The sequence below is a fragment of the Bubalus bubalis genome, chromosome 1, assembly GCF_019923935.1.
Source record: "Bubalus bubalis isolate 160015118507 breed Murrah chromosome 1, NDDB_SH_1, whole genome shotgun sequence".
In the NCBI taxonomy this organism is placed as follows: Eukaryota; Metazoa; Chordata; class Mammalia; order Artiodactyla; family Bovidae; genus Bubalus; species Bubalus bubalis.
In genome coordinates this window covers 126,407,002-126,424,748 of record NC_059157.1, presented here as the reverse complement: position 1 = coordinate 126,424,748, position 17,747 = coordinate 126,407,002, and the positions used below count along the sequence as shown (strand labels likewise).

The following is a 17,747-nucleotide window of genomic DNA, read 5'->3' as shown; positions in this document are numbered from 1 at the left end:
TATGGGCCCCAAACTGCACACCTGGGGAAAACTCCACCTAGCCAACAGGCTACTTTGGTACATTAATTATATATTTTCATAAGGTTCATCTCAATTAAAAAACAGAAACAAATGATCTCAGTACCATGAGTTTGCTGGGTTATTGGTGCTGTTACTGCTCTGACTACCAAAGTTAGACTAGTGTCAGGTTATGAAGGAAAATAGGAATCTAGCACAACCAGAGAGGTATGATAGCAACCTAGAAGAGTAAGTGCAACTCAAGCTGAATGGCAACTGTTATAATATTGAGACCATTTATTTGTTGACATTTTACATTATTTAAGTCCTGAGTGCTTTTGGATGTTCAGTGATTATGTTAACCAGAGTTTGGATCAAAATTTTAAAAAAGAAAAAATACAAGCCAGGGTAGGTAAGGCTTAGTTCCAAAGCCAGGGTGTCAAGTCCTGTAAGGGGCCAGCGACTGTCATCTCACAGGTGCTGCAGAGGCCATCTGTGTCACCAGCACACCCAGCTGCCCTGGCCCATCAGAGAGCTTGTCACCACATCTAATCCACCCTGCATGCTATCCCCTGCCCTCGCTGCTCATTGGAATGGCACTGGGTGACCTGCTGGCACAGAGCTATGGATGGAAGGAGCTTTTCCAAGGGGAGGCAGTGGCCCTGTTGGTATAAGGGCAAGTGAGCCCCCAGCAATCAGGAAGCGGACTTTATAAATAGCTGTTTTTGTTCTCTGAGTTCGACTCCTGTGCCCGCTGCTCCTGCCAACAGATTTGTCTTGGCTCAGCTCAAGGGGCAAGGTATTCCCTGGCTTTTTTTCCATACTGGTGACAAGACTGGTATTCATGGTGCTCAGAAAAATATAGGGTAGTGAAAGAACAGGTGGACTGCAGACCAAGACCAGAAGCGGGTGGGCAACAAGACCAGAAGCATGTGGGGAACAGGAAAGGGGAAGAGCTCAAGAAGGGGTTAAAGAAAACCTAAAAGGCCAAGAAAGCAGGGAGGAACCTGCCTAGTGTGTATTTTATAGTATAAAGACAAAATCCTTTTAATAACCTACGAAGACACTTCTTGAGTCATTTTCACGTGGGAAAAATTACCTGCAAAATCACAGGTGACATCATTTGCACTTAGGGGAACTGTGGGGTCCAGGGATTCCCAGCTGGGAGATCAGATTCCAAGGACTATTCCAAAGTATGGAAGGAGTTCATGAGTTGCTGTCAGTGTTTCCTAATATGTAGCAGTATTTGGGCATTTACTCCTAACAAAGACTGTACAGGCTAACTAGCAGGTTAAAAAAATTTTTTTTATGTGGAATGGAATAAAATCAATTACATTGGTTACTCTTGGCAACCTGCTCTGATTGAATGGCAAATGGATTCTGTTGAATCCTAAAGATAGAAAATGAATGGTTACTTAGAACAGCCTTTCTGGGCAACAGAAATCTTATTCAGTAGGGCATCCATGGTGGAGGGTGGTGAGGAATAAATAAGAGTACTGCTCCATTTGATAGTATGTGAGTGCAAGCAGAACCACACCAGCTCTGCACAGTGGTTCTCTTCTAAGCCATACCAGCCTTCTCAGGGTACAGATTAGAAGACTGACATCAGCCTTAGGACACTGAGATTGAGGATGCACTGGCTGGGATTCAACTCCCAGCTTCCAGCTTCCACCTTCCCATCCTTATTCCTTACCTTGTCGTCTATCCCCACTCCCCCTCCTGCGGCTCTGCCCCAGAGGCATCTGAGAGAAGTGGAAAGGTCAGCCCAAACCACAAGAGCTGATGACGGCAAAGCTGCAGGCCATTCCCATTCGCGCCTGTGGGCTGGCTTTGATCGCAAGCCACGGTAAGACCACAAGCTCCAGCTCCAGGTTGGCGGACTCAGGCTACTCCAGCCCTTGTGTTGCTCTTCCCCAGAGTTGGCCGTCTGGGTTTCCCTATGGGTCTCCAGTCTCCACTCTTGTCCCAGAGAAAAGAAGGGCCAAAGCCACTGGCCTCCTCTAGAGCAGCCATTCTGCCCCTCCCTCCCAGGGTAATTCTGAGCCCCAGAGAACCTGCTCCCTTTAAGCAGTGATCCTCCTACTGCACATAAGACAGTTGGTTTCCGTGGACTAGGGGCAGAGTCTCCTTCGGTGGACATTCTGGAATTCTGTCTCGCATGTGACAGTTTCCCCTCCTAAGGGCGGGACTCCAGTTGTGGGCATGAAGCCAGTCAAAGTCTGAAACGGGATCCTCCCCTAGGGTAGCACCTGGGGACACACCCCTGTGTGGGCAAACACCCAGGCCCAAGCAGGAGGTTTCTCTCAGACCCTCTGTCCATGGGTACCCTGCACACTCACCGACTCTGCAGCTCTGAGGCAGTCTCTCCCAAGAGACAGAAGTGTGACTTGAGAACAGCCACTGTGATGGGAATGCCACCACATGGCTCTGCCGCTTTGGGGGTGACCCTCAGGAGAGACAGCTGGTGAGGCAGCTAAAGTTTTCCTCTATTGAGGGCCCGAGTCTCTGGAATGTTTTTCCAGTCAGTATCTGTCCTTGCCAAGGGAAAATAGTTCCCTTCCCCCATCCAAAATAATAAAATAAAATAAAAATCTCACCAAGTTTGGCTGCTTTTAGCAATCCTTTCTCTCTTTGAAGATTTATTTGTGGAACGAAAATCCCCTTCAGGCTGATTTGGCTGAGGCTAGAGGGCTCTGAGTAAGCACAACCACACAACTCTCAGACGGCAAAGTCAAATACGAGGACAGAGAGCAGCCTGGCTCCCAGAGGCACGGAAAGGGGAGAAGGCAGATGGGCACGTGGGGCTCTAAGGCCCTGTGATGATTGCTTACTTGTTGTGTAGCTTTTTGATCCTGATCTATGCTTTATTAGCATTCACACAACCATTGGGCCAGGAAACGTACCTTAAGGCAGTTGGGAACAGTTAAGGCCGAGGTAGGGAGGATGGCTGGTTAGAACAGAGTTTGGGATTGACATATTCACACTGCTGTATTTAAAATGGAATAACTGATAAGGACCTACTGTATAGCACATGGAACTCTGTTCAATGTTATGTGGCAGGTTTGATGGGAGGAGAGTTTGGAGGAGAATGGTTACATGTATTTGTACAGCTGAGTCCCTTTGCTGTCCACCTGAAACTATCTTAACATTGTTCATCGGCTATATGAAAGTGAAAGTCACTCAGTCCGACTTCTTGCAACCCCATGGACTATGCAGTTCAGGGAATTCTCCAGGCCAGAATACTGGAGTGGTTAGCCGTTCCCTTTTCCAGGGTATCGAACCCAGGGTATCGATTCCCAGCCCAGGGATCAAACCCAGGTCTCTTGCATTGCAGGTGGATTCTTTACCAGCTGAGCCACCAGGGAAGCCCAAGAACACTGGAGTGGGTAGCCTATTCCTTCTCCAGCAGATCTTCCCAACCCAGGAATTGAACTGGGTCTCCTGCATTGCAGGTGGATTCTTTACCAGCTGAGCTACCCCAATAAAAATAAAAAGCTTTTTTAAAAAATAAGGAAATGAAAGATAAATAAAAAATAAAAAGATGAGATTTTGTTTTCCAACCAACCAACCAAATATAGCCCTGAACATTGGGAGAAGGTAGGCTGAGGAAGCTCTCAGAAGCTCTTGCTGAGGAAGACCATTTCCTAGGTTCTGACCAACCAAAGCTAGAAACTAGGAACTGTTTAGCGGAGAAGGAGGCAAACCCCCAAAGCAGGTCCACAACCCCACCCTACAGTAATTCACCCTACGTTATTCCCAGGGAGCCCCGAGAGAGACAGCAGAGCTTCCCCTCTGTCTCTACTCCCTCCACTCCCAGCTTCACCCCCAGCTGTTGGGAATTGTCTTAGTCTCTACTTATCCAGTGTCTATTGTGTGCTGGACCTACATTAGCTGCTTTAGAAACCAAAGGGGCCCCTCCTGTGGTCCTCACATCTGTCTTCTGTGGTGGGTGCTATGTGGTTATTTTACAGATGCCTTTGAGGCTTTGTTTCTGGGCAAATGCAAAGCTGGCCTGAAATGGTATCGCGGTGTCTGAGGGGATGCTGGCTTATGAATAAGCCTGGTCTCCTCTCTCCCTCCCACAGCCAGCCTTTCTGAGCTTGAGGTGGTGCCCAATCTGTGACAGGTCAGGTTACAAAAGTTCCTTGCTTAAGCCAGTTGTTTGTCACTCTGAGCACATTTTCCCATAGAAACAATGTCATGTTGAGATTGGGTTCTCAGAGTAACCACCAAAGCCAATTATCCCATTAGATATCCAATGTCTAGTTTTGCAGACAGTGTGGTAGGGCTGAAAAAGCCCTGGTCAGAAGCCAGAAAGGCCTGGGTTTCAGCCGCATATCAGTCACTTACTTGCTACATGGCCTTGGGCAAGTCATTTAGTCCCTAGACCCTTAGTTTCTTCATCTTTGAATTGGGATAGTATTCCCTACCTTGCAAGGTATTAGTTGAGAAGGTATACATGGGCCCTCTGATATACACTCAGATAATGAAGCAACAGAACTCCATTGCCATGTATAAAACTGGCTTTGTGGCCTCATGGATTCTGAGTCACAACTTGAAATACAAGCGGCACATCTTTCTTGCTGAATTTGGATTGGGGAATCTTTGTTCTCCTTAACTTCCTGGAAAAGAAACATGGGGACTATTAATAAAACCCACGCTAAAATCCCTGGTGGCCACCCTAAAGTCAGGCTGGAGTTCTGATTAGACTGGGACCAGGGGTGGCAGAGGGAGGTATGAAGCAAAAGAGGTAAGAAGGGGGAGGAAAGGGCACAACTAAAGGATGCCTCATATTTCTTTGGCTTTCATAAAACTGCACGATGGTCTGGCTGCTTCCTCTGAAGTTTCTGTGCCTCCACACCATGAGCCAGTTGGATGCTTCCTGGTCAGAACTAAGTACAGAGTAAGGGAGTTCCCTCCTGGGTCTCTCTTTTACATCATGAAATTGTTAGCAAGGCAACAATTCATAAAAAGGGGCAGATGCTTGAATAAATACCCTCTTCCCATCTTTATTCCATCTTCTTCCTATGCTACTTAGGAAAAAAGTCTTAAAATAGGAAAGCACCAGCCAGAGCCTGTCTCTGCCTGAGAAGACTGTAGTGCACACACCGCCAGCAAAATCCTTTCTATTTTGCCCTTTTGAAAATCTCATCCATATGCTCTCGGCTTTGCTTCCACTCTCATGTTTGTGACTTCTACTTGTGCGTACCCTCCTAACACCCATTTCAGCGCCTACAATCACGTGACCTTGTCACCCTGACCTAGCATGGCGTCCTGGCTGTGTGTCCTAGCCACCTCGCCTCTGTTGTCTCCGAGGTTGTGCTTGCCTCCCCCATTCGCTGGGCCCCCTCACGATGTAGCTGGTGAGCGTGCCCCCAGTGTAGATGTGACCCTGCTCCAGTTCCTCAGAGAACTGCTCGGCACCCCCTCTGCCAGGCCTCTTATTTCTAGCTCACACCTGCTGCCCCTCCGTGGGCTGCGATTTTAGAGTTTCATTTGAACATTCCACTTTATCCCCTTTAAATCTCATTTTAAAGCTCTCCTGTTTGGTCTTCAAGTCTCTGGCCAAAAATGTTTTTCTTGGTTTATGTGACAAGCTCCCGATTCCTTGCCAAGGGGCCTGTCATTCCAGCATCCAAATCCGTGGTCCAGGAGAATAGGCGTCCTCGGCTCAGTTACAGAGCAGCTCACACTCCCCATGCATGTGTGCCTGTTTCTTCTAAAATTCTGACTCACGGCTCTGGAAGAGACTGGAGCATCAACTCTGCCTCTTGGTTTCCTACCCAAGACACCAGAGTCACCAGAGATACTAACCAGGATCCCTCTGGATGTGTGACTTGTCCCCACATCCATGGCTCGAAGGGAAAAATAGCCTACGGGTTATTTGAGCATGTTTGCTCCTGTTTGTCTCTAATTCACGTTTGTCATCAGTGTGAACTCAGCAGAATACTAGTCTCACAAGATGCTCTGAGATAGGGGGATTCTGTGGTCAGCTAAATTGGGAAATTAAAGACTTTATCCTGGGACGTCTCTGGTGGTCCAGTGGTTAAGAATCCACCTTGTAATGCAGGGGGTGCGGGTTGGATCCCTGGTCAGGGAACAAAGATCCCACATGTAGCGAAGCAACTAAGATACTGTGTGCCACAACAAAAGATCCCATACGATGCAATGAAGGTCCCGCAGGCTACAACTAAGACCTTGCAGCCCAATAAATAAATAAATATTAAAAAATAAATACTTTATCCTGCTTTAGCATGGTCTCAAGAGACTTGAATCGATGGACCGCGCAGAAGCGTGCCGGCTGCGATGGACTGCGCAGAAGCATGGCCGAAAGGAGCTACCCCCCTCCCAAGGTCAGGGGCGGCGGCCCCATGCCCTAGGTCAGGGGCGGTGGCCCAGAGAATCAACCCCACATCCAAAGAGCAGCGGCTGCGTGGGCGCAGAAGGGCCGAGCTGAGCTATTCCACATTCAGGGTCAGGAGGGGCAGCCGTGAGGAGATACCACTCATCCAAGGTAAGGAGCAGCGGCTGCGCTTTGCTGGAGCAGCCGTGAAGAGATACCCCACGTCCAAGGTAAGAGAAACCAAAGTAAGATGGTAAATGTTGCCAGAGGGCATCAGAGGGCAGACACACTGAAACCATAATCACAGAAAACTAGTCAATCTGATCACACAGACCACAGCCTTGTCTAACTCAATGAAACTAAGCCATGCCGTGTGGGGCCACCCAAGACGGGCGGGTCATGGTGGGGAGGTCTGACAGAATGTGGTCCACTGGAGAAGGGAATGGCAAACCACTTCAGTATTCTTGCCTTGAGAACCCCATGAACAGTATGAAAAGGCAAAATGATAGGATACTGAAAGAGGAACTCCCCAGGTCAGTAGGTGCCCAATATGCTACTGGAGATCAGTGGAGAAATAACTCCAGAAAGAATGAAGGGATGGAGCCAAAGCAAAAACAATACCCAGCTGTGGATGTGACTGGTGATAGAAGCAAGGTCCAATGCTGTAAAGAGCAATATTGCATAGGAACTTGGAATGTCAGGTCCATGAATCAAGGCAAATTGGAAGTGGTCAAACAGGAGACGGCAAGAGTGAACATTGACATTCTAGGAATCAGCGAACTAAAATGGACTGGAATGGGTGAATTTAACTCAGATGGCCATTATATCTACTACTGTGGGCAGGAATCCCTTAGAAGAAATGGAGTAGCCATCATGGTCAACAAAAGAGTCTGAAATGCAGTACTTGGATGCAATCTCAAAAACAACAGAATGATCTCTGTTTGTTTCCAAGGCAAACCATTCAATATCACAGTAATCCAAGCCTATGCCCCAACCAGTAATGCTGAAGAAGCTGAAGTTGAACGGTTCTATGAAGACCTACAAGACCTTTTAGAAATAACACCCAAAAAAGATGTCCTTTCATTATGGGGACTGGAATGCAAAAGTAGGAAGTCAAGAAACACCTGGAGTAACAGGCAAATTTGGCCTTGGAATACGGAATGAAGCAGGGCAAAGGCTAATAGAATTTTGCCAAGAGAACACACTGGTCATAGCAAACACCCTCTTCCAACAACACAGGAGAAGACTCTACACATGGACATCACCAGATGGTGAACACTGAAATCAGATCGATTATATTCTTTGCAGCCAAAGATGGAGAAGCTCTATACAGTCAGCAAAAACAAGACCAGGAGCTGACTGTGGCTCAGATCATGAACTCCTTATTGCCAAATTCAGACTGAAATTGAAGAAAGTAGGGAAAACCAGTAGACCATTCAGTATGACCTAAATCAAATCCCTTATGACTATACAGTGGAAGTAAGAAATAGATTTAAGGGACTAGATCTGATAGATAAGAGTGCCTGATGAACTATGGATGGAAGTTCGTGACATTGTACAGGAAACAGGGATCAAGACCATCCCCATGGAAAAGAAATGCAAAAAAGCAAAATGGCTGTCTGGGGAGGCCTTACAAATAGCTGTGGAAAGAAGAGAACCGAAAAGCAAAGGTGAAAAGCAAAGATATAAGCATCTGAATGCAGAGTTCCAAAAAATAGCAAGGAGAGATGAGAAAGCCTTCCTCAGCGATCAGTGCAAAGAAACAGAGGAAAACAACAGAATGGGAAAGACTAGAGATCTCTTCAAGAAAATTAGAGATACCAAGGGAACATTTCATGCAAAGATGGGCTTGATAAAGGACAGAAATGGTATGGACCTAACAGAAGCAGAAGATATTAAGAAGAGGTGGCAAGAGCACACAGAAGAACTGTACAAAAAAGATCTTCATGACCCAGATAATCACGATGGTGTGATCACTCACCTAGAGCCAGACATCCTGGAATGTGAAGTCAAGTGGGCCTTAGAAAGCATCACTACGAACAAAGCTAGTGGAGGTGATGGAATTCCAGTTGAGCTATTTCAAATCCTGAAAGATGATGCTGTGAAAGTGCTGCACTCAATATGCCAGCAAATTTGGAAAACTCAGCAGTGGCCACAGGATTGGAAAAGGTCAGTTTTCATTCCAATCCCAAAGAAAGGCAATGCCAAAGAATGCTCAAACTATCGCACAATTGTACTCATCTCACATGCTAGTAAAGTAATGCTCAAAATTCTCCGAGCCAGGCTTCAGCAATACGTGAACCATGAACTTCCAGATGTTCAAGCTTGTTTTAGAAAAGGCAGAAGAACCAGAGATCAAATCACCAACATCTGCTGGATCATGGAAAAAGGAAGCGAGTTCCAGAAAAACGTCAATTTCCGCTTTATTGACTATGCCAAAGCCTTTGACTGTGTGGGTCACAATAAACTGTGGAAAATTCTGAAAGAGATGGGAATACCAGACCACCTGACCTGCCTCTTGAGAAACTTATATGCAGATCAGGAAACAACAGTTAGAACTGGACATGGAACAACAGACTGGTTCCAAATAGGAGAAGGAGTACGTCAAGGCTGTAAATGGTCACCCTGCTTATTTAACTTACATGCAGAGTACATCATGAGAAACGCTGGGCTGGAAGAAGCACAAGCTGGAATCAAGATTGCTGGGAGAAATATCAATAACCTCAGATATGCAGATGATACCACCCTTATGGCAGAAAGTGAAGAGGAACTAAAAAGCCCCTTGATGAAAGTGAAAGAGGCGAGTGAAAAAGTTGGCTTAAAGCTCAACATTCAGAAAACTAAGATCATGGCATGTGGTCCCATCACTTCATGGGAAATAGATGGGGAAACAGTGGAAACAGTGTCAGACTTTATTTTTTAGGGCTCCAAAATCACTGCAGATGGTGATTGCAGCCATGAAATTAAAAGATACTTACTCCTTGGAAGGAAAGTTATGTCCAACCTAGATAGCATATTAAAAAGCAGCGATATTACTTTGCCAACAAAGGTCTGTCTAGTCAAGGCTATGGTTTTTCCATAGGTCATGTATGGATGTGAGAGTTGGACTGTGAAGAAAGCTGAGCATCAAAGAATTGATGCTTCTGAATCGTGGTGTTGGAGAAGACTCTTGAGAGTCCCTTGGACTGCAAGGAGATCTAACCAGTCCATCCTAAAGGAGACCAGTCCTGGGTGTTCATTGGAAGGACTGATGCTGGGGCTTAAACTCTAGTACTTTGGCCACCTGATGCGAAGAGTTGACCCATTGGAAAAGACCCTGATGCTGGGAGGAATTGGGGGCAGGAGGAGAAGAGGACGACAGAGGATGAGATGGCTGGATGGCATCACCGACTCGATGGACATGAGTTTGAGTGAACTCCAGGTGTTGGTGATGGACAGGGAGGTCTGGCGTGCTGTAAATCATGGGGTTGCAGAGTCGGACATGACTGAGCGACTGAACTGAACTGATACTAAAGGCTCTACATTATCACACAGAAAAAAAATAGATTTAACTTGGAGTTTTCCAATGATTGAGCTCCTGTTTTCCTGGGAATCTCCTTTTAACGTCTCACGGAATGTACTTTAACCAATGCTAATTTTATAGCTTGAGGAATACAAGCTTGTAGTGACCTCTATAGACTCTTATCAAACTCATGATGATCTGGTTAGCTGTTCTTTCCTTTCTCCAGAAGTGCCAAATCTTTCTCCTTTGGGTACAGTTCCATACTTTTTTTTTTTTCTCCCCATCAAGGGACTGGGCCTTTCCTATTTATCCCCACGTTATATCTACTTAGTTATCACACTCTTGACTTTGCTTTATGTTCTCTTTGAGCTTCTGAGTGCCTTTTCTTTCTGGATCATTTCTTTTAGGACACTCAGAACCCCTCATCAATGCAAAGACCCTGGCCTCTGAGGTCTTATCTTCTGAGGCCCATTCACTCTCTCCTTTGGGAGGAGACCAAAATATATCTGCAAGACCAATAATTTGTGACCATGGTCAAGCATAAAAAAAGTAATTGGCCCCCATAATAGCCCTCAGTTTATATTTTCTGGGCACCAATGTGATAACTTGGAGGCCCACAGATCTTATGAGGCTTGGAAATTTGACTTGCACAGTGGTTTTTAAAATTGGAAGAATTTTAAAATAAACACCTGGAGCCCAGCTTCTCTTGAGAAATCAGATCTGTTAATACTGGATTGCTTAATACTGGGTTGCTTTCCAACTTGGCAACAATTGGCCAGAGCTGAGTACTGGCTACTCCTATCACACAGGGCATATGCTCTCTACCTTACCAGAGTCCTCATCCCTCCTTGAAGCCTTACATCCTTGCACCCGTTCACATTAACCTTCTGGTCTCTGCTGGCATTCGGATTTGTGACACCTTCATATGGACCTTTGTCAGAGAAGGCAATGGCACTCCACTCCAGTACTCTTGCCTGGAAAATCCCATGGACGGAGGAGCCTGGTGGGCTGCCGTCTATGGGGTCGCACGGAGTCGGGCTGAAGTGACTTAGTAGCAGCAGCAGCAGCATATGGACCTTTGTAGTTTTCTCCTGGGAATTTTCCTAGAAGATACTTCAAGAGTATCTCCCACTTTCTTCCTAATCAGATCCTTCCCATCTGAACCCTGGTACCTTTGGTGATGGGTCCTAATGTGTGTCTGGTTTCAAGGGCTGGGCAGCTGTAGAACAGTAAAACCTGAAGCTCTTGGAATTTGCAAAGATCATGTGAACAAGAATAAAGTCCACCTTTTCTGGGGAAAAAAGTATTTTCAGTTGCTCTGTGTTTATAAATCAGGTACAATCTGGTAGGTTTATTTGACAATCATGGAATACCAAGTAATGAATTTGTCCTTTAACCCTACAGAAGTAGCTTGCTTTATTTACCACTTTGCACAAATGGATGGTTATTACAAACATTAACATTACACTAATGAGTCTTGATAATTAAGGGACAAGTTATCCAGTTCTCAAATCTCTTCTACTTTTCTAACCCATTGACTTACTGTTGGTCATTTAATTTTTCTTTAGTACATTCATCTCTAGTTGGGTGGGGGACAAGGTTATAAGTACAAATCCTGAGCCAGGCCATCAGCTCAAGTTTGAGGGCATCCTGCTTTATTATCCTGACCCAGCCTTGCACATGTCTGTAGAAATCCTGATGATGAGCAGCCTCCATCATTCTCTCTGCCCAAGTTCTAGTACCAGGTGGTACAGAAGACAAAAGGGAGAACCTGATTAATTAGAACACTCTGTGTTGACAGCTTCAATAAAAGTTTCACTAAGACTAACAGTTTGGGGGTTTTCATTTATCCATGACATTCCTACCACCTCTTGCCCTCTGGTAACCCAAAGCTGGAGATTACAGACACACTTTCAGCTCCTTGAGTTCAAAGGCAAGATAGAGTACTTGGCTTGATTGGCATTTTGGAATGCTCTCCAAAAAGGCTCACTTTCAAGATTAAAGGGACTCTTCATTCAAAAGAATAGAAAACATTTTGTTACTAGACAATGAGGAATTTCAATCTAAGTGTAGGTTCAGTAAACATGAATATTCAGCAATTATGTAAGTCTCTGATGCTTTGGCAATTTGAGGGTATAAGTACACTCTTGGAACGAGGAGAGCCCCTCATTCACTGGAGAGCATTAGAAGATTGGGAAAATGCTTTCTTGTAAAATGTGAAGTAGTAAGGCCAAAAAAAGTTAAAAAAAAAACACAACAGTCCTACAATCTTCAAAGTAGAGATCTATAATCTTCAAAGTAGAGCTCTGAAGACCTCTCACAGAGGGATGTTTATAGAAGGGATACTTATACTGCGAAGGGGGTTAAAACCTAAAATGCAGTCTGAAGCTAAGAGTCTCTATACAATGTTATAATAGTTAAGGATCACAACACTATGCACTTAACTGAGAGATTCTGCAGGGTACTCCTGCTGAATGTAGTACCTGTAGTAGCCCAAAGCATCATACCAGCACCCAAGATATTTTAAATCTATTTATTTATTCCAAATCTCATGAGCATCCTGTGAGATCATTGTAATTTCCATTTACACCCCAGAAAATTAAGAATCAGAGAAGTGACTAATTCACAAGGGATTAACATCTACATTTCACATAAGGGTGACACAGCCTGAGATATGGAGTTATAAAGCCATTTGCCCAGGGTTTCTTGACAGATAATTCACTTGTTTCACTAAAGAGAGTTATTGAGTTTCCTGATTAGTATAGCAAAAAGCTGCTTTCAGAAATTCCTTTGGCCAAGTAATAAATGCAGTAAAATTTTCTTGAATAAATGTTGATGTAAATGAAGAATTAAAATTAATCACTCAAATCTTTCTTGAATATATATTATCTTCAACCTTGTTTTTCAAACTCTAATAAAACATGTGCAAGTATGAAGAGTTTAAGGAAAATATATCGAAATGAACACGCTAATCTCATCAGTTCTAAACATAAAGATGTACTCTGCATCACAGAAATGTCCCTATGTAAAAGGACAGTAATTCTCTAACATTCTAATTAGTAAAGTACAATAGAATGTTAATAAGATATTCTTTTCTCTGTAGCTAAAAACAAACAATAAAACATGTTATGCTAAGCTTAAAAGCCACCTACAACTTCTGAAAGTGTAGTGGTAGGAAATAGAGAATGACTTACAGAATTAATTTTTTTTCCAAAACAGATTTCTACTTCCACAACCAAACAGCACGCATCAAGGTCCAGGGTTTACGGGAAAGCTGGTTGTTTCCCACAGTTTTTCTGGTCCTGTGCGCTGTCCTGTGCTTAGCCATTTAGTCGTGTCCAACTCTTTTTGACCCCATGGACTGTAGCCTGCCAGGCTCCAGGGTGATTCTCCAGGAAAGAATACTGGAGCGGTTATCATGCCCTCCTCCAGGACATCTTCTCAATCCAGGGGTCGAACCATGTCTCCCATGTTGCAGGTGGATTCTTTACTGTCTGAGACACCAGGGAAGCCCGAGAATACGAGAGTGGGTAGCCTATCCCTTCTCCAGGGGAATTGCCCTGATATGTGCTAACTCCCCAGGTGAGCAGAGCTGCTGCTGCTAAGTCAATTCAGTCATGTCCAAATCTGTGACCCCATAGACCATAGCCCGCCAGGCTCCTCTGTCCATGATATTTTTCCAGGCAAGATAATAGAAAGGGTTACCATTTCCTTCTCCAGGAGAGCTTCCTGACCCAGGGATTGAACCTGCATCTCCTGCTTGCATAGCAGGCAGATTCTTTCTGACTGAGCCACCAGGGAAGCCTGTGAGCAGAGCTGGTTCCCCTTATTTCTATCCTGTTCTTTCGGTTTCCTCCTAGGGTTACCTCTCCTCCTTTCTCCTCAGGTATCTGTCTGATGTAATAGCCTGTGCTAGGCTAACCCTTCAGCAAGGCTCAGCATGTAAATGTTTCAGAAGCCCTGACATTTTGGCTCTGGAAATACTGGAAATAATAATTTATTCCTTCATTGATATTTTCAAAAAGCATTTGTTGACTCATCCACTCACTCACCTATAGGATAAAGTACAAACTCCTGGGCAGAGCACTGAGATCCTGCCATAACTGCCTCCCACCTGCCCTCCCAACTGCCCTCAGAGCCACTCTCCTTTCCTCTCATGTCTTGTCTTCTTACACTCCTGCCCTTTTCCCAGCCTACTTCCTGCCTCCTTGTGGGCACCCAGCTCCTGTTCTTGTGAATTCCCATTTCTCTCTCAAGCTCACACCCAAACGTAACCTTCTTTGTGTGTGTGTGTGTGTGTGTGTGAAGTCACTTCAGCCGTGTCTGACTCTTTGTGACCCCATGGACTGTAGCCCACCAGGCTCCTCTGTCCGTGGGGATTCTCCAGGCAGAAATACTGGAGTGGGGTGCCATGCCTTCTTTCAGGAGATCCTCCTGATCTAGAGATTGAACCCAGGTCTCTTATGTCTCCTGAATTGACAGGCAGGTTCTGTATCACTATTGCCACATGGGAAGTAATAACTTTCTGAAGTCTAAACACACTTTCTCAGTTAGGTCTTTGCACTCGTTATTCATGTCCCCTTGTTAAAATGAAGCTCATTCATATTATACTGCATTTCCATGCTTTGTGAGGGTTTGAGGGAGGGTTGGTATTGGGAGTTAAATTGTTTTCTCCAAGAAGATTTGTTGAAGTCCTAGCCCTCAGTGCCTCAGCATATGACCTTACACAATCTTTGACGTTATAGATGTCATCAAGTTAAGAGGAGCCATATTGGATTAGGGTGGACCAAATCCAATGACTGGTGTCCTTACGAGGGAAATGTGGACAGAGAGACACAGGCACACAGGGAGAACATCAGGTGAAGACAGGCAGAGATTGCAGTGGGGCAGCTACAAGTCAAGAAATACCAAGAATCGCTGGCAACCACCAGAAGCAAAGAGGCCTGGAGCAGATTCTCCCTCAGAGCCTGGGAAGGAACCCACATTGCCAACATCTTGATTTCAGACTTCCAGCCTCCAGAGCTGTGAGAGAGAAATTTCTGTTGTTTTAGGCTACCAGGTTTGTGGTACTTTGTCACAGCACCCTTAGGAAACTAATACAGTTGCTAAGAGCCTCTGAATACGCTCATCTTTCCAACTAGACCCACAGACTCTGGCAGGTAGGGGCCGTGGTAACCTATCTTTGCTTTCGGCCCCAGCATCAAGCTACTAAAACAGATGCTCAACACGTTTGGCTGAATGAGGGCACATGCTCAGCACCACCTTTCTGGTGTTTAAGTCAGTGGATCCCCAAAGAATTCAGACCCTGCTCTGAGTGAGGAAGCTTGTGAACAAGGCAGTCAGTGTTTGTGCCAAAATGAAGACTTACAAAAGATGAAGAGGAAAAAAATCAAAGTAGGAAAAATATGTGTCAAAAACCTTGTAGAGGACTTCCCTGGTGGCTCAGTGGATAAGAATCCACCTGCCAATACAGGGGACACAGGTTTTATCCCTGGTCCGGGAAGATCCCACATGCCACTGAACAACTAAGTCCCCTGTTCCACAACTACTGAGCCTGAGCTCTAGAGCCCATGCTCCACAACAAGAAAAGCCACTTCAATGAAAAGCCTGTGCACGGCAAGCAACCAGGCAAAGTCCTTTCACAGCAACAAAGGCCCAGCGCAGCCATAAATAAATTAATGACTGTTAAAACAAAACCTTATAGATGGGTTCTAAGAAAAGGCACAGGCCAGGACTCGGGGTGGACAGGGCAGGACTATTATATTTTAGAGTGCATTTTGAAACAATAAGTGACGATTAGGTTCCAGAGGAGATGTTATCCCGGACTAAGGAGTTAAGGGCACGTGTGGGCGAGGTGAGAGTAACAGCAACCAAACAGTAAGACTAAATCGGTGTTTGGGAAGGAGAACTGTATAAAGGGCCCTGAAAGTAAAGCAGATGCATTGAAATTCTATAAAATGGGACGCTGGTTGTGGCAGCAGGTTCTCATGGGGCAGAAACAGGACAAAAACCATGAGCAGCTCCAGATAGGGTGGGCCTGAGAGGGAAGAGCATCAGGATGGGCCAGCGGGCTACTGAGGACATGCTGAGGAAGAGCCATCATGGGGTCCAAGTGGGAACTGAGGAATAAAGCGGGTGAGAGGTCTCTTGGGGACCACCCGTCATGGCGAAGTGGGAAGCAGAGGGTCCCATATGGTAGCACAATGACTCACTCCTGGGCTCAGAGAAGATGCTGCGCTTGTCAGGCCAGATGAATGAGGCTGTCTTCTGTTTTTAGAAACTTCTGCAAGACATTCCACAATACTTCCCTTGATAACTCACTTTAGCCTTTAATATGTCTCCAAGTCAGGAGATTCTTCCTCCCGTTCCAAAGGCAATTCTTCACTTTAGAAGCACATGCTTCCCCCTCGCATTCTTTCCAGAGCTGGGATGAAGAGTTAAGAGGTGTGGTCACTATTTCCTGTTGGAAATCCTTCTCACTCTACTCCCAACACATTCTAATTTTCCTCTCCAGGAAAAATGATTTTTTAAAAAAGTTTTCTCATAGGTTCTTTTAACTGTCTCTGTGACTCTTCTTTTGTCTCTTTCCTAAGTGCTTCTTTGTCTTGGGGCACCAAACTGGGCATTCAGGGAGGCAGGAAGCGTAGTGGGCTGAGTGGAAGCTGTGGAGTCAGACAGACTAAATTTGAATAGCCACTCCCCTAACTAGTTGTATGCTCCTAAACTGCATAATCTCTGTGAGCCTCAATGTTCTCATCTATAAAATGGAGCAATAATACTTATGGCTACTTGGATAGCTGTGCCAATTAAAACTAATATACATGAAATTCTTTTTTTTTTAACATGAAATTCTTGAAAGCATTCAACAAATGATGGCTCCTATTGTTAGTATGAGTTGGAGCAATGCTGATTATATTGGGCTTCCTACTTTCGTAAGCACTTCAATACACCCTGACAGTCACACATACTTAAAAAACTACCACTGCAGAGTTCAGATGGCAATTCTTGCTACATCTGATGGCCACATAAAACACAAACTAGTCTCTTTCAGCCAGAGCAACACTATGTACAATACTGGGAACTGTGTTAAGAGAATTATATCCTTTTTATTTGATCTCCACGAAGTAGAACTGCATAACATATCAAGTAGTTATTTAATTTGCAAAGGCACTTGAATAATAACATCTTTAAAACTTTCATATTAACTGAACAAAATCATTGGAATTTTTTTAATCGGAAGAGACTAATAAAACTCCCACTGCAGATAAACTTACTCCAATCAGTTCTTTTATATCATTTTTCTTTCATAACCTATAAGTGCTACTGGGTTAATAATGTTTTAACCTAGTGAATACCAGTGAGCTTAATTAAACTGTGTGGCAAAGTGTTGAAGGAAAATACATTAAAATGTTAATAATGTTTTTTTGGGGAAGGGGACAATATGATTTATTTTTCTACAATAAGCCTTTACTTGTATAAGGAAAAGTTGTTTAAAAAACAGTACATACAACTTTATAAGGACATATTATAATTATTTTAAAATACATATATGTATATATATATACATAATTATTTTAAAATACAAAGTAAACCTGCTGGAATGCACCAAAATAGCAATATTATGTTTTTGAGTGATGGGAATATGAGTGATTGTTTTTTTTCATACTCTAATAACTTTTCTGAACTTTACAAATTATTTATGACTTTGAAATAAACTATGATATCATACTACATGATATATTATTAAATTATATAATGACATGCATTGTTATTTTATTGAAAATATTTTGTCAAGATAAATGAAGAAAAAAATGCCGTATGGTTTTGATGACTCATACCCTATGACCAATAGATATTTACCATTCCTCTTAGAGAATCTCCAAATCTCAGAGTTTTAAGGGCTTT

The 17,747-nt window shown here is 44.2% G+C and overlaps 1 protein-coding gene across 7 annotated transcripts in view; it reads right to left on the bottom strand.

The window, feature by feature from the left end:
• DGKG (diacylglycerol kinase gamma) overlaps window positions 1-17,747 on the bottom strand; it is a 223,466-nt gene that overhangs the window by 68,959 nt on the left and 136,760 nt on the right. The window contains exon 21 of one of the 7 annotated variants that reach the window (XM_044943850.1): window positions 10,920-11,577. The exons of 5 other annotated variants lie outside the window; for them this stretch is intronic. In XM_044943850.1, coding sequence (XP_044799785.1) covers window positions 11,382-11,577 — 196 coding nt within the window. In that variant the 3' untranslated portion in view covers window positions 10,920-11,381. Of the gene's footprint in view, window positions 1-10,919; window positions 11,578-14,207; window positions 16,505-17,747 lie in introns of those variants that run through there. One more of the 7 variants, XM_044943859.2, reaches the window with a different exon arrangement.